Source organism: Euleptes europaea, chromosome 5 (genome assembly GCF_029931775.1).
Source record: "Euleptes europaea isolate rEulEur1 chromosome 5, rEulEur1.hap1, whole genome shotgun sequence".
NCBI classification, from domain to species: Eukaryota; Metazoa; Chordata; class Lepidosauria; order Squamata; family Sphaerodactylidae; genus Euleptes; species Euleptes europaea.
In genome coordinates, this window is record NC_079316.1 from 56,546,634 (window position 1) to 56,563,349 (window position 16,716).

Below are 16,716 nucleotides of genomic sequence, written 5' to 3' on the forward strand. Positions count from 1 at the left end.
AGTTGCACTTACCTGTAACTGCTGTTCATTGATGTCTTCGGTGCAGACACACATCCCTCCCTTCCGACCCCGCTGTCGACCTAGAAACAAAGAAACAAATTTTTAGTAGAAGGATTAAGTTATAGCTGGTACGTGTATGCCAGTCTTGGTCGGCGGCGGAGAAGGAACTGAGGAGGGAAGGGGATGCCCCGCCCAGAAGCATGCGGGCTGCACAGCGCGAAGGCCGGCCCCGCCTGTGAGGGAGGGGCATCCCCCGGTTGAGGACTAAGGCTATTGAATTTTTTCCGGCGGCAGGCCTGCGCGCAGGCGCAGTCCCACATGTGTGTCTGCACCGAAGACATCAATGAACAGCAGTTACAGGTAAGTGCAACTCTGTTTTCATGGTGCTGTTTTAGCAATAAAATGATTATTTTATTAATATTTTAGTGAGAAAACTAATATGGGTTTTGTTAGAAGCTAGGTATGTGATAAAATAATCACCACTGGTGCATTATGTCAAACTGTGCTTATCTACTCAATCCATATTCACAGCATTCTAGTGTGATGTGGCGAGCCAGCATGGCATTGTGGTTAAGACCGGTGGTTTGGAGCAGTGGACTCTAATCTGGAGAACTGGGTTGGTTTCCCCACTCCTGCACACGAAGCCTGATGGTGATCTTGGGCTAGTCACAGCTCTCTTAGAGCTCTCTCAGCCTCATCTATCTCACAGGGTGTCTGCTGTGGAGAGAGGAAGGGAAGGTTTGATTCTTCCTTAAGTGGTAGAGAAAGTTGGCATATAAAAAACCAACTCCTCTTCTCTTCTCTTCTCTTCTCTTCTCTTCTCTTCTCTTCTCTTCTCTTCTCTTCTCTTCTCTTCTCTTCTCTTCTCTTCTCTTCTCTTCTCTTCTCTTCTCTTCTTTTGACATTGGTCACGTAACTGGATATTTAATCCAGGAGGTTACCATAGCTATTTAAATGCCTAAGTTTTGTTGTAATTATCAGGTTTTGCAATCTTCTGTGTTTCGTATCGCCAATGAGTCACAATTTTAAAAATAAGGTTACCATTACAATAACTCTTCGTCCTTTTATCTTGATTCAGGACGAAGCTACCTTGTTTGTCTGTTTGAATTAAAGCAAACATCAACAGGACACTTAAATAACATTGTGCATAGTTGTACTCTATTCAAAGTCAATGAGAAAGTCCCATTTAAGCAAAACCCTGTCCAGCTATTAATATACTGTCCTTCATCTGAGTGTACAGTTCCCATTGACTGTGTCAATGAGAGAGGGGCCGTGCGCAGCGAAGCTGAGCAGTCATTATGTACCAAAACATTACAGTGATGCCACTGGGATGCCTTTGACAATCTGAATCCAAATAAAGTTGTAAACTGAAGGCTAAACAATTCAGCCAGCTTTTAAGGTCAATGAAAAGTTTCCCAGTGATTTTACTGAGGCTTCCTACTTAGGCTTGCCATATTGTAAAACAAAAAACAAAACAAAACAAGGGAATTCGTGGTATTGTGGGAATCTGTTATAGAAGTACAATGTTTAGAACTATTAAATTCGGTGGGACTATAATGTAATGGGATGAGAAATATTCTCTTAAAATATTCTTTCTGCAGTCATTTGGTTTATTTTTTTTATTAGTTAAAATATTTATATGCCCGCCTTTCCCCTGACCAATGCAGGAGTGTCTTTGTGGCTGAATATAAGTGGAACTGTTTCCTGGAAATCAAATTAAATTAAAAAGTTGAAGCAACTTTTGGGTAATGTAATTGTACCTGGATCTCTTAATAGTTGTTTTAGTTTTGTGTTTGTCCTTCACTAACAGAGCAATCTTAAAGGGGGGGGGGTAGTTGCGGCGGGCTCACAGATGGTGCATCCACACTGCCTCCTTAGTGGCTTGCTGGCCCAGTGCCACAAGCTAAAAATGTCAGTTACCAAAAATCACATTTAACTGCTTTATTCAGTTTCATGGGGCTACACCACCCTTTTTGCAGGCATAAGTTCACTCCTGCAAATGGAGGCTTTCCCAGGGCGAAAGGGCTCAGGGAATTGATTAAAGTCAGCCCCACCCCTGGGAACTCCCCCTTTGGTGCTGGCATGAGCCCTTGCATCAGAGAAACACTGCCATGGTGGCTGTGCTGGTACCCATGCATGGTGTTGCCGCACGGCTCCCCAGTGCCAGCGCAAGTGGCTCTGCGCCGGTGTTAGTGCCCATTTAGCCAGTGCAAGTGGCACTAATGCCAGTGCAGGGGCCATGCTGGCTTCTAATGCCATTCGCCCCTCCCCCTTCAGGATTGGTCTGCTCACGTGTGAAAACTTAAAAACATGCAGAAGCTGAGTAAAACTCTTTCTTTGCTTCTAGCTATGTAAGTTAGGATGGAAAGAGGTTGTAGAAAGCATGTCCAGCCTTCATGGTGTACAAAGGGAGAGAGAAGGGAAGTGACTGGAAGGAAGGAAACCCTACAAAAAGCCTTCTGGGTAACAAAGGGGCAGCTGTAGGAGTAGACGAAAGGTTAGGAAGTATCCTATCTAGGCCTTTACTGACACTCTACTGCCCTGTTCTGAGACTCCAATGTCTGTGATAGAGTTGAGCGACATTGCACAGTCCATTCCTTCCAATGTGCATAAATTATAGCAATAGCCATAATATGTTAATTGTGTCACTAAATATGAATATAGAACAATTACAGCTGATATTCATAGATATGTTATAAGTGCACAAAGTAATAAAGCCAAGGCACAATTCTCATATTTGTTTTTGATATAAAGTCTCTATAGTTAATTTTTTTTCTGAAGAGCTTCCATTCCAGATGTGAGGTTTACCACATCCTGGAGAACAATAGAAAGTTAGAATTTTCCAGAATGTGATAAATCTTATATCTCACTCTCGAGTGTGGGCACACTCAGAAATAAAGTTCACCGCTTTGAAGTAGTAGGTAGAGAATCTCATGAAATCTGAGCAAAAGAATGCAGTATTTTGTGGGGAGAGGAGCACACTACTTTTAAGAGGAAGTGGGATGTTAAAATATTTTGAAGTACATTAACACCTGAAGATTGGCCGTAATTACGAGGGCACTTTTGACCACGAGTAATTCCAGCAAGTTTTAACCAAGAGTTTATATAACTGAAAACCAAGAACTTTGAACTGTGAAATATTATAAATAAATTTCCTTCCTCCTAGATATGAATCAGATGTTTCACAGTAAACATTTACTGGCCACACAGAACTGGCCACTGGGGTAGGACACTGTTAGAAATCAGAGCATGAAAGGAAATAGAAAACTTTCATTCTTTCCATTGATACACTGTTATCTTATTGTTCATTTTTTAAATCAAGTATCACAGGATTTCCCCCCTAACATTCTTAGGAGATTGAAAAGGCCTGGAAAATGGTGGATGCAGCCTATGAGAAGGAACAGAAAGCGAAAGACACCATTTTGTCCCTTAAAGAAGAAATCCTGAATTTGACTAAATTAGTGGAACAAGGATCCGGATTATCACTAGGCCAAGAGCACAAGTGAGTTGTTTCTGGAGGGGTGGGGGGGATGTTGCCCATTGAAGTATCCTCATTGGTGGTATGTTTGTTTGAAATGATGCAAATAGTCATTTGCAGAATCTACACATAGAGTTGAAATTTATCTGTGAAAGGGGTGTGTTTGCACCTCGAGAGTTTGCGTTTGTCTCTAAACATTTATTTCATATCTAAAGCACTATTTTAGGATTGATATGTTTATAGCTGAATGTCCACATATGTAAATAAATATGTTCAGTAAAGGCCCGGCTGCTTTGACTGTTTGCAACAAAGTATTTGGCACAGGCTTGAACTTTAATATAATCATCTAAGAGGGGAGCTATATCTGGTGCTGATTCTTACTGTCCCCTCCTGATAGGCCACAGGAGTGCGTGGGACAATATTCGGTTTGCCGTCTAATTGCTTCCATTGCTATTTTAATCCAGCATCTTAAACTGGATAATTTTAAATGTTGCCTCTGCATCTTACCTCCTCCATTTATTCTTTTTATTGCCCTCTCCCATCTGTGTGTTTCTAGTCTGTGGGACCTTTTGCTCTGCTTTGTTCTGTTAAGCTTATAACAATATAAAACAAAGTCACAATATGTGGATTTGTAGTATTAAGTTCTGCATAGTGAGGTATTACACAGTGGTTGTTTATGCTTGGGTACTTCCACTCATGTTGGCCCCAGTCTGAATCGGTTGTTCCTTGGAGTTATGCATGAGTTTTCCGTCCATTAGAGATGTCCTCGTGCCCAGCCCTCACAGTGTCCGGGTCTTCCCAATCCTCTGTTAACCCGACTCTTCCATCTTCCCTGAGCAAAGCCCGAGTGAAATCCCTGAGCATAAGGTAAAGTGCAGGACACACAAGCTTGGTTTCTCTCACAGCCAATTACAAAGCATCATGTCCAGGTTTGGGGATTCAAATACTTCCTGCTTCCTCGGAGCTCTTTCTGAGCAGAATAAAAGTTTTTTAAAACCGAGGCTTGGATTTCTCCCCACCCCCTTCCTTTCAAATTGCTCCGGTTTTTGTTCTTAAAATGCTTTTTTATGCAGCATTTTTATGGGGTTTTTTTTTGGGGGGGTTCTCTCACAGTAAGCACTACAAGTAAGCCAATTATAAAGATGAACAACACAGATCCCAGGACAGATTCCTGAGAGGATGAGGAACCATTAGCAAGCACTCTTTGGGTGCGATCTGTCAACCAGTTACAAATCCTCCTAACAGTAATAGGATCCAAACCACATTTTACCAACTTGTCAGCAAGAATATAATGCGGAACCGTATCAAAAGCCTGTTTGGTTCTGTCAAAAAGTTGCTTGTTAATATACTGATGCTGTATAGGCTGCCAGGGGATTAAAATTCCTTTCTGTGGGATAGGTCTACAGTGTGTGGCTGCAGATCTTTTTTGTGGTCCATCTGTCCAGTATGCCATGTGACTTGTGCAACGAAGGGTGCCAGGCATTGTTTGGTGCCTTCCATGAGCAGGTAGCATTAGACCTTGCTGGTATGCAGCATTGTTAATGGGTGGTGGCAGAGTTACCGAGGATGGCATGGAATGGTTGTCAGTATTTCTCTATTAGCTCTGATTATTATGGCTATTCTTGGCCATTTATGCACGGGAGGTTTTGCTTTGGATTTGCTGCTTTGGATTAGATGCACATTTCCCCCATCCGAATTCTCAAAACTCTGCATGGGGGGCTTATTGCGTTTTGATAATTTGGATGGGGAAAATGTACATCTAGCGAGAAGCAAATTCAAGGCAAAACCTCCCATGCATAATTGGCCCTTGTGTTAAACTACCACACAACCACAAAATCTATTTGAATGTCACAGTGATTTCAGTGGCACTTTCTCTGGATTGTATCTTTTGTCTGTACATCCCCCAGATCATGAACCATGGTTTGTATATTAAATAATATCCTTATTTCACCAGGGTAGCTAAACTGACCTATTCTCATGCAATGGCTTGAATAAACTACAAGAAAAGAGGAATAGGAATGGGGCATTCAAACAACATGTCGCAGGGCATGCCTGCTAAAGCTGTGATGATTAATTTTATTTCCTGTAAGGGGATGACTGTTTTTTTTAATCTGAATAAAAACCACTTGTCTATTATTTATAATACTAGGAGGTTCTATTTCCATCACAAGGGGGTGTTTTTAGTGACTGTAACAGGCGTATAATTTAATTGACAACTTCTGCGGGCTTAATGGAAGGGGAGTTCAATGCCAAACATTTCTCTTCAAACTCCCCTTCTCCACAAAGCATATTTTACTGAGAATGCCAACTAAGCTGTGACATCGCTGACTGGGATCTTTTTTTCCTTCCAGTATGCGGGAACTGCTAAGATTTAAGGAAGAAGTAACCAAGGAGCGAGACCAGCTTTTGTCAGAGGTCGTGAAGTTACGAGAAAATGTAACAAACATGACAGACCAACAGACAGAGGCAGAAAAGACAAAAGTTGTGGCAGACTCCACCATTTCTCAGGTATGTGCCACTACCTAGATTTCTGTCATCGCTGTCTTTGTCAGGAAAGCTTCTCCACCTTTGCAATTCACCTCTATTAACTGCCACCTGCTATTTCACTTTCCAAACCTTTTTCAGGCAACTCAGCACGAAGTCATCAGTCACAAGGCATCATCAGTGCCTTTCATCTCTTCCACTGATCTCTGACATGTCTTGTTCAGAGCAGCTTGTGTGCCATCTCTGGCGCCTTTCCTGTCTGCCAAATCTACTTAATCAACCAGAGTGGTAATTCTGCTTTGGATAATTAATGTTTTGCTTTATTTCAAATCCATTGCCGTTGCAGTCTCTATAACTGTCTTAGTAGCGCCGTACTATACAGGTGTGCACTTGACCATTTTTGTGTGCCATAGTTGTAAATATTCATTCTTTACTGCCATTATTGCTTAACCAGAAGTATCTCTTGGTTTCTGACTGATACTGCATCCACATGGATGTTTTACTGCACCTTTGCTTCCAAACTGGTTGGGCTTTTTTTTTTTTTTTTTGAGCATTCACACAACATCATCCTGTGATTGTCCATTTTCCTGATTTTCCCCAGCTCTGATCTTTCCCAAACCTTTACTGTTTTTTTTTAAAAAAATAATGTGCTTTAGACAGGAAATGCATATTTTTTTAAGCTTATGCTTATTCTGGCACCTTTTTTCTGTTGTTGGCCACTCATGCAAGCAATTTTCCTAACCGTGCCAGGATCTATTGCCACACTCTTCTAGTTCCTCTGAATTCCCAACCCTTTACTTTTCAAAGATATAAGGGGAAAGGTGTAGGCACTTTTGGTGCCAGTTGCCTGTAAAGGAATGGGAAGAGACTTCCGGGTCGGACGGCCCCCCCGCCGCAAGCGCGGAGCCGCACTCTTGCTGCCTCGCTGCTGCGGGGCGATCAATCGGCCCCTTAAAGATCCGGCAAGCGGCACCCCTCGGTGTAAGAGGGGATGCAGACTCGGGTGCCGGTGGCAGACCCGTCATCCGAGCGATAGCCGCCTTGAAATCGGCGGCAGTCGCTCCGACGGGACTCTGCTGAATGGCCGGCGCCATCTTAAAGGAGCAACAAGAAGCAAGCGAGGTGGGATCCGATTTTCTTCTAATTTTTTTTAAAGAATTTTTTTTACATTTAAAGTATTAACTTGGGGTGTGTGGCAGTATTGTCTTCTAAAGACTTCACTTAGAACTATCTATAGTTCTGTTACGCTCTGCTTTGAGACTTTTGGCTTTTTGCCAGCTGTGTGACGCACTTCAAAAAGTTTCTCACTAAAGCAAGAACTGGGAAATAAAAGCAAAGAGTTGGAGAACAATCAAGTGACATGGAATAATATCATTTAGGATGTCATAGTGATTGCTTTCTCTGATTGGGATTCTTTCATCTGAAATAATTTTAGTGCAATGAGCTAAAAGAAAATTTTTGCCCCCCCCACTCTCCTCTTTCCCTTTGGATTACAATTGCCAGTTTTTTGTCTTCAGTCTTCATAGCTTACCAATGGGAGAAAAAGAGAAACATACCAAAGACATTCTTAAAGATACAAAGTTGGTGGTACAGCTGCCTCAGAGAAGGCCTTCAATAACTCAAATCCCAGCTAAACAGACAACATCTCCAGTCACGTCAACATCTGTTATTGCCAAGATGCCTCCAAAAGTGAAACCTGAAGTAACACTGACTTCTGTCTTTGAACTTTTAACTAAGACTCATCAAGATGTTACAGAAATGAAGCAGGAGTTATCCCAGAATACAGCAACTACATCTCAAAATTCTGCTGCAATAGCTACTTTGCAAGACACAATTTCATCCCTGACCATCAGGCAAGATAGAGTTGAAACCAAGCTTAAGAAAAATACACAGGAAATTAAAGAAACCAAGAAGAAGGTGGATACTCTTGAGATGGCAATAGCATCCTCATCTGAAAGAGATGAGAGACAACAAGACCAGATGGCGATGATTGAACTCAAGATAAAAGAATCTTCGTTGCGTATACGTGGTTTGAAAGAAAAAGTGGAAAATCGGGATTTACGTGGATACCTGACAGTTCTTCTGGCAGATTTTCTACAGGAAACTGAAGAAGTAATTGCTGGGATGATTGTGACAGCTTACAGAATGAACTCTGCATATGCAACTAGAAATAAGGTACCTAGGGATTGCCTGCTTCAATTATTTTCGAGGAGTCATCGGGATTTGATACTAAACACACATTACAAGACACCACTAAAAGTTGAAGATGAGCCTTTGAGATTAATGAAAGAAATACCGGCAAGACTACTGAGGAAAAGGAAAGATTTTATGGAGATTGTTCAATGTTTAAGACTTAGTGGAATCCAATTCAGATGGGAATATCCACAGGGTATCTCCTTCACTTTCAAGGCAAAAAGGTTTAAGTATACAGAAGTGGACAAGGCGGAGCAGTTTTTAAGAAGATATGAGGCAGACTTGGTTAAACCTACTAAACCAATCAAGCAAGTTCCAACTAGAGAATCTATAGAAGAAGAAAAGGCATCTGAAGCAGCTGGAGGTGGAGATTTGCCAATAGACTCCTCTGAGGACTCTCCAATTGAGGAAGCTGAAGACTAAAGAATGGGGGGAAGGGGGGCAATAAGTGATATGGTTGTTAATGTTGAATGTGAAAAATTATGGGATCTAACTGACTTTTGATATGTTACAGGTTTTATCTTGGAATATCAATGGATTGAACTCTCCTAATAAAAGGAGGAAAATATTTCACCATCTACACAAAAGTAATGCTAACATTATTTGTTTACAGGAAACTCATATACTCCCAAAGGATATATTTAGATTGGAACATGTAAGGTTGGGTACACTCTTCACGACGTGTAATAATGCTAAAAAGACTAATGGAATAGCTATGTATATACCTATCTCATTGGAACCAAGAGTTGTTTATCAAGATACGGAGGGAAGAGTTTTGTTGGTTGAAATAACATCTGGATTTCAGAAGATAATGCTTGTGGGAATATATGCTCCTAATATAAATCAAAAACTATTTTATGATAAATTAGCAATATTATTAGCTGAATATGCCATAGAAAAAATGATTTGGATGGGGGATTTCAATGGTGTTAAATTACCTAAGATAGACAGATCTGGGAAAAAGAAAAAAGCGGCTAATGAAGGAAAATTGCCAGGGGTCTTTGATGCTCTTACTGATCAATGGAATATGTTTGATGTTTGGAGATTGGCACGTGGAAATAAGAAAGGTTATACTTTCTTTTCACAAAAACACCTAACATATTCCAGAATAGACATGTTGTGGCTTTCGAAAGGCCTAATAGAGAAATCAGAAGATCCAGAAATTTTACCCAGAGTTTTGTCAGATCACAATGCTGTTTCAGTTAAAATCCAATTGGGAGATAGAGGATATAAACCCTGGAGAATTAATGATTTTCTCTTAAAAAATACTAAAATAGTCGCTAAATTGAAGATGGAAATACAGAACTATTTTAAAGAAAATACAGATAAGGGTACTCGTGAAGATATAGTTTGGGATGCTGGTAAGGCAGTAATTAGAGGATTATTAATTCAACAAAATACAAGATGGTATAGGGAAAGGGAGAACAAGAGAAAACATGTATTAGATGAAATAAAACAAGGGGAAAGATACTTAAGTAGGTTGCAAGATAGAGCAAGTAAATATGAACAGCAGGTGAAGATTAGAAATTGGCAACAGCAATATGAATTTTTAATTGCAGAAGAAATTGAAAGAAAACTTATGTATAATAAACAAAGATTTTTTGAACATGCAAATAAGCCGGGAAAAATGTTAGCATGGCAACTTAAGCAGAAGGAGAAAAAAATACCAATAACTCAAATTAAAAGGAAGGGTAAGATTACAAGAATAAAAGAGGAGATACTTGAAACATTTGTAGAATTTTATACAAACTTATACAGTAAAAAGGTATCTTCAGAGGTAGAAATGGATATGTATCTTACTAAAGGAGATTGGGGGAAAATAACACAAGAAAATAAAGATTTTCTGGATCTTCCAATAACTAAAGAAGAGTTGGAAGAGGCAATAAAGAAAAGTAAATTAAATAAATCTCCCGGTCCAGATGGATTTAATGCATCCTACTATAAAATATTTAAGGACCAGTTAACCCCTTATCTATTGGAAGTAATGAATTTAGGATTGATAGAAGGGATTATCCCTCAAACTTGGAAACAGGCAAATATAGCATTAATACCAAAGGCAAATTCTGATACATTGGAAGTTAAAAATTTTAGACCAATATCATTGTTAAATACTGATTATAAATTATTTGTAACAGTTTTAGCTACAAGATTAAAAAGAGTACTAAACCAAGTAATACATGAGGATCAAGCTGGTTTTTTACCAGGAAGGTTGATGAGTCAGAATTTGAGGGTAGTAATTGATCTCTTAGAATATGCAGAGCAAGATACAACACCAATAGCTTTGATATTTTTGGACGCTGAAAAAGCTTTTGATAATGTTAATTGGCAGTTTATGTTTAAGGTATTAGATTCTATGGATTTTGGTGAGAATTTTAAAACAGCTATAAAAGGTATATATATATACACAACAATCTGCTAACTTGATTATAAATGGGTCGTTATCACCCAAAATTGAAATTCAAAGGGGAACGAGACAGGGGTGTCCTCTTTCCCCTTTATTGTTTATTTTAGTATTAGAATTATTATTGCATAATTTTAGAAATAGTGATGTAGTTGGTGTACGAATAGGTAGAAATCATTATAAGTTTAAAGCATATGCGGACGATGTAGTATGTTTTTTGACTGATCCGATTGAACAAATTGACAGATGGAATAAAATTTTGGAGGTTTATGGAAAGCTTTCAGGGTTTAAAGTTAATAAAACTAAAACTAAGATTTTAACTAAGAATATGACTCTCTCACAACAACAAATATTAATAAAAAAGACGGGGTTTAAAATTGAAAATAAAGTTAAATATTTAGGTATATGGTTATCAAACAATAATCTTAACTTATTTCAAGATAATTATGTGAACCAATGGCAACAGATTAAAAAGGATCTGATAAGTTGGGAAAAATTGCCATTATCGTTATGGGGAAGAATTTCAGTAGTTAAAATGATGCTATTACCTAAAATGCTTTTCCTGTTTCAAAATCTCCCAATAGTTAAGGGTGTACAGATATTTGATGTTTGGAAAAAAGATATTATGAGATTTCTCTGGGGTAAAGAAAGACACAGGATTGCATATAATAACTTAATTGAGCAAAAAGATACGGGAGGATTTGGATTACCAGATTTGAAAATGTATTATCAAGCAGCATGCTTCATCTGGATTAAAAATTGGATTCTCTTAGAGAATCCAAAACTATTAGAATTAGAAGGTTTTAAATTGAGATTCGGGTGGCATGCTTACTTGTGGTATGATAAAGAGAAAGTAAATAAAGAATTTAATTCTCATATTATCAGGAAAAATTTATTGCAAATTTGGAATAAATATAAAGAAGTTTTTGAAAGTAAAACACCCGGTTGGATTAACCCTATAGAAGCATTTATGAGAAGAGGTGTACATTTAAATTTGGATTGTGATAACTACAGAGAAATAACAGAATACAAAGATGGTATATGGGTACTGAAATCAAGAGAAGAAATTCTGATTAAAGATTGGTTTATGTATTATAAACTAAGAGATGTTTTTAACAAAGATAATAAGTTGGGTTTTAATCAAACCAAATCAAAATTTGAGATTATACTATCTAAGGGAAATAAAGGATTGATAGGTAGGGTTTATAAATTACTTATAGAAATAAATTTAGAACAAGAAAGGATTAAGTTAGTGATGCTGAAATGGATGAGAGACTTAGGTTATAATATAGATTTGGAAATTTGGGAAAAGTTATGGGGAAAAAAATTTAAGTTTACAATTTCAAATGAAATAAGAGAGAATTTGTATAAAATGTTTTATAGATGGCATATAACCCCAGTATTATTAAGTAAAATGAAGAAAGATGAGGAAGCTATATGTTGGAAATGTGGTACAGAAATAGGCACATTTATGCATGTTTGGTGGTTTTGCAAAAAAATAAGGAGGTTTTGGAGATTAGTTTTGAATGAAACTAATGATTTGAGTAAATCAAAAATTAAGAAAGACCCCGCCTTTTGTTTATTGGGTATACCAAAAAAAGATCTGGATAAAGGTGATAGAATCATATGCCAATATAGTTTTGCTGCAGCAAGAATTATAATTGCTAAAAAATGGAAGCAAACAAATAAACCTTCAATCAAAGAGTGGCGAGAAAAATTATGGATGTATATGCGGATGGCCAAAATTACAGCATTTTTACATGATAAAGATATGGAAGAATTTAAATGTACGTGGGTAAAGGCCACCGCATATTGGGATAAAGTGGCAAAAACGGATTTTAAAAGTATAGTTAACGAATTATAGTACAATATGATTTTTAATATGATATAATAATAGATTTTTTTTCTGATATGTCATAACACTCCATCGGAAGTCCTATGGTGGAGGGCACTGGTGGGGGGATGGGTTCTGGATTCAGGGCATATGGCTTATAGAGTGATTTGAATATTGTATTAGCGGATAAATAGTGTCCTGAACATGTAATTTCTGTTTTTCTTTTTATGTATATGTACTTTTTTTTTCTTTTTTTCCCTTTTTTTTTGGTGTTTATTATGAAAATAAAAAAAAATTTATTAAAAAAAAAAAAGGAATGGGAAGAGAAAGCTGCTAGAGGGCTGGAATGGGACAGGACATCTCTGCTTAGCTGATCATGTGGATGCTGTATTTCCAGCAGCAATGAAAGCAACACAGAGAATCGTCAACAGATGGATGCAGCATGATATAAATTATGCTTTAAGCAGTTCATTTTGCACTGTGTGCAGTTAATTTACTTTTTCATGTGCTAGCTAAGTTCTGCAGCCGTTACCCTGGAGCTTTTGGCTTTCTCATGGAGTTTAATGATCCAGAGACTAGTCCTGCCTATCACCTATTACTTTGATCATTTTACCCTTTCCTCTATGATCCGTTCACCCTTTCTCACTCATCATTTATTGTCAGGTTCTATGCCTCTTTCTTCAGCCTTGGAAACACTATGTCTCTCTTTATTCATCAAACCACTTCTCCATTAAGTTTCCCATTTCTAAATTTCTTTAGTAGATCCTTTGCTGGCCCACCGTAGTCGCATCTTACATCTTCTTGTACTGGTGTTTGAATGTTGCCTAACACGTGTCCATTTTCCAAAAGCCTTTATCAGATGTTACAAACTATCCAGTGTCACAGTTAGCAGTCTGTGAGTATATACTGTACTTATTCCCCTGAAATATGGACAAAACATTTATATTTTCCCTTTTGTCACTGTTACAGCTCACCCAGGAAATCCAGTTGCGGCAGAATGAGGCTTCACGTGAGTCCCGGAAGAAAGAAAAAATGGAGAGGGAACTGAAACAGCTTCACCTTGAGTTGGAGAGCAAAATGACTGAAATGAAGGCAATGCAGCAGGGGATGCATAAAAACAAGGAGGAAATCCTGAAGCTTGAGCAACAGCTCAAAGAGCAGAAGGTATAGGAGGGCTTTCTGTCAAACCAGTTCAGGAATACTCACAAGTCCTATGAGGAATGGGTGAAGGAGCTGGTCCCATCTGTCCAATGGAGTTTTCAATTGTTTCCAATGGAAGATGGGGGCACCCCCTTTGGGGGCCCATAGAATGGGACCCCCCTGACCCAAACTTCACCAGACTTGGGGGTTATTCTAAGGAGAGTCAGCTGCAGCTATGCTGCAAATTTGGTGCCTCTGCCTTGAAGTGAAGTAGGTTAGGTTGTGAGAGAAAGACTGCCCCTAGGCCACAAAGGAAATTTCAGGGCAGGTGAGGATACATATCTGGGTGCCCCTGGTCCTAGTCCAACACTCTAACCACTACACACATTAATATCATAATTCACAGTAGATACAAACTTTCCATCTCTCCCTTTGCCTTTATTTTTCATCTGGGAGCTAGGTGCCAGCAGTCATTTCTGCCACAGCAGCAGCTCTGGATAAGCAAGGAAACTCTGATCATAGTTCCTCTAGCTACAGATTTCCCTGTAAGCAGTATCTATGGAAGTTTATCTCCAGGGGAATAGAGGATGTGAATAGAGGATGTCTCAGCTGCATTTGCCATCAGAGCAATACTTCTTAAGGCTGGGCTTTCCTGGCTGGAGAAGCATTATTTGGGCATCAGCAATGGTAGCTTCTCCTAAAAGCAACCTCCAGGGCACAAATGGAGGCGAAGAAACCAAGAACTGACATCCCTCAATGGGGCAAGTCATATATCGTTCAACCCTGGGAATCAGGCACCAGCAAGAGAGGGCTGAGAAGCAGGAGATGTAAATCAGGAATAAGATGTTCATCTCTGATATTTCACATCAGAAGTATCAATGGGGAATCCTAGGAGATGAAATGAGGTTTTCTTGTTTCCTTTGTGGCCTTTTCCTGTGTTGTCTAGGATCAACTACAAGAACGTTACAAGGAAAGCTTCTAGAGATGGGGTTGCTCCCTAGTTTGCAAAACTCTTCAGTGGCCCCTTAGGCAGTTTCTGGTTTGGACCTAGCAGTTCTTTATTTGAGTCCAGAGACGGTTCCTGATATTTAAGCATTCCCTGTGCTAATTATATCCAGGACTATCTAGCTGAAGTGACATCCCACACTCAGTGGGTGGAGGCCAATAGTTGCATTGGTAGAATACCAAATGGTTTATTGTCTTTGTTTGCACTGAAGAATTTTGTGGGCTTGTGCCTGCAGTTCCTGCACCAATGCTTTGGGGAAGTTCAGTCTTACAGCCTGGGGAGGGGCCGTGGCTCAGTGGTAGAGCATCTGCTTGGCATGCAGATGGTCCCAGGTTCAATCCCTGGCATCTCCAGTAAAAGGGACTAGGCAAGTAGGTGATGTGAAAGACCCCTGCCTGAGACCCTGGAGAGCCGCTGCCGGTCTAAGTAGACAATACTGACTTTGATGGACCAAGGGTCTGGTTCAGCATAAGGCAGCTTCATGTGTTAACCGTTTTCAGGCCACGATGGCTCTGGGAAGAAAGCTGGTTGCCTCGCACATATGTATGAGCATCAAAACCACATTTGCAGTGGCAGGCCAGTAGCAGATTCTGGCTGAATGCAGCCTGTGAGGCAGCAGTAGTGTTACCAGATCCACCCTGGTGACCAGTGGGGGATGTGGGGGTAGGGTTGCCAGTTCCAGGTTGGGAAACTCCTGGATATTTGGGCATGGAGCATGGGGAGGAGAGGGACCTCAGTGGGGTAAAATGCCACAGAGTCCACCCTCCAAGCATCCATTTTCTCCAGGGGAGCTGTTCTCTGTAGTCTGGAGATGAGCAGTAATTCTGGGGGATCCCCAGGTACCACCTGGAGGCTGGCATCCCTAGACAGCAGCAGATGCATGACAGGCTTGGTGTGGGCTGGTGCAAATGAGTAAGTAAATATATATATTTGATGCCTGTGGCTGTTTCATTATAATGCGATCATGTGAATGGACCCTCACTTTCTAACTAAGTTTGTGTTCATACTCTGACACTATGAATAGCTATGTTTTTTGTTTTTGTTTTACTAGCATTTTTCTTTACCATTGCTCATGTCTCACTGAAATATCGAAGGCAGGTAAATAGCTAAGCAAGGCAATAATATTTGCATACCTGTCATGTCTCCTTTTGGGGCTACCTAACAGAAATCTGGTAATGGTCTTTTGATAGAAGTTGCTGCTGGTGTGCAAAGTTTTTTTTTTTTTTAAGGCAGAACACCATTTATAGGATTTTTGTAGCCTGGCCTTTAAATGGTCCTCTGAAACTAGTTTATTTTTTCAGGCCATTTCCTCTCATGCTGTATAGCCCTCAGAGAAGTAATTTTAGTAAACAGCAACAGAGGTCTGGTAATTGTAGAACCGTTTTTCCTAAAGCAAAACTCTTTCGGAGTTGCACATGTCATGTAAATTTATGGTCCCTTTCTCCCTTCTAGTCCCAGAGAGGGTGTGGGTAGAAGTCTGTGACAGTTGTTAATTCAGTGGATAGTTTCAGTAAAACCAAACACAAATTCATTGTTTACATGGGGCTAAAGAAAAGGCTGGCCTTTCTGTAGAGACAGACTTTTTTTAACCACTGAAAGGATTACACATTCTGGATGGTAACTGCAAGCCAGCTTTGACAAAATAATACGGTGCAGCCACCAGAATGGCACTAAAGGCCATTTACATGTTGTAAAGCCCTTGCACCCCCCCCACATGACCACTTAGAGAGGCCCTTGGCCTTGGTTCCCTACTGCCACTGGTTGGGGGGCAGCGGGGGCAAATGCAAGGGCCAAAACAGCATCCTGCAATGCTGCAATGTCACTTCTGGTCATGTAACCAGAAGTGACATCACTCGATGGTTTTTAACCATAGAAGTTTGGGGTCATCCTAGAGCATCCCATGGCACTGCACCATCACTTCTGGTTCTGTGGTTGGAAGTGATGTTGCAGCATTTGGGTAAGTCTCCACCCCTGGGGGTCGGCAGTGTGGCAGACCTATGACCTCTACATCTGTGGTCTACAGACATGGTTTGGGAGGTCTGTGTTCAGAACTCAGTTCCCAGGAGTGTGCTGGCTGGATTTGGATGAGGACCGCAGTGCATGGGAAGAGAGCGCCTTCTCCCAGTGCTCTTTTCCTGGTCTGGAATAGCCATGAGGAGTTGCTGTGCTTCCACAACTGG

At 40.0% G+C, this 16,716-nt stretch overlaps 1 protein-coding gene across 1 annotated transcript in view; it reads left to right on the forward strand.

Moving 5' to 3' along the window:
• The window catches only part of CFAP58 (cilia and flagella associated protein 58), a 130,786-nt gene that overhangs the window by 36,913 nt on the left and 77,157 nt on the right, over window positions 1-16,716 (forward strand). The window contains exons 3-5 of the mRNA XM_056850450.1: window positions 3,354-3,502; window positions 5,830-5,986; window positions 13,360-13,554. Of these exons, the coding sequence (XP_056706428.1) occupies window positions 3,354-3,502; window positions 5,830-5,986; window positions 13,360-13,554 (501 nt within the window). The remainder of the gene's footprint in view (window positions 1-3,353; window positions 3,503-5,829; window positions 5,987-13,359; window positions 13,555-16,716) is intronic.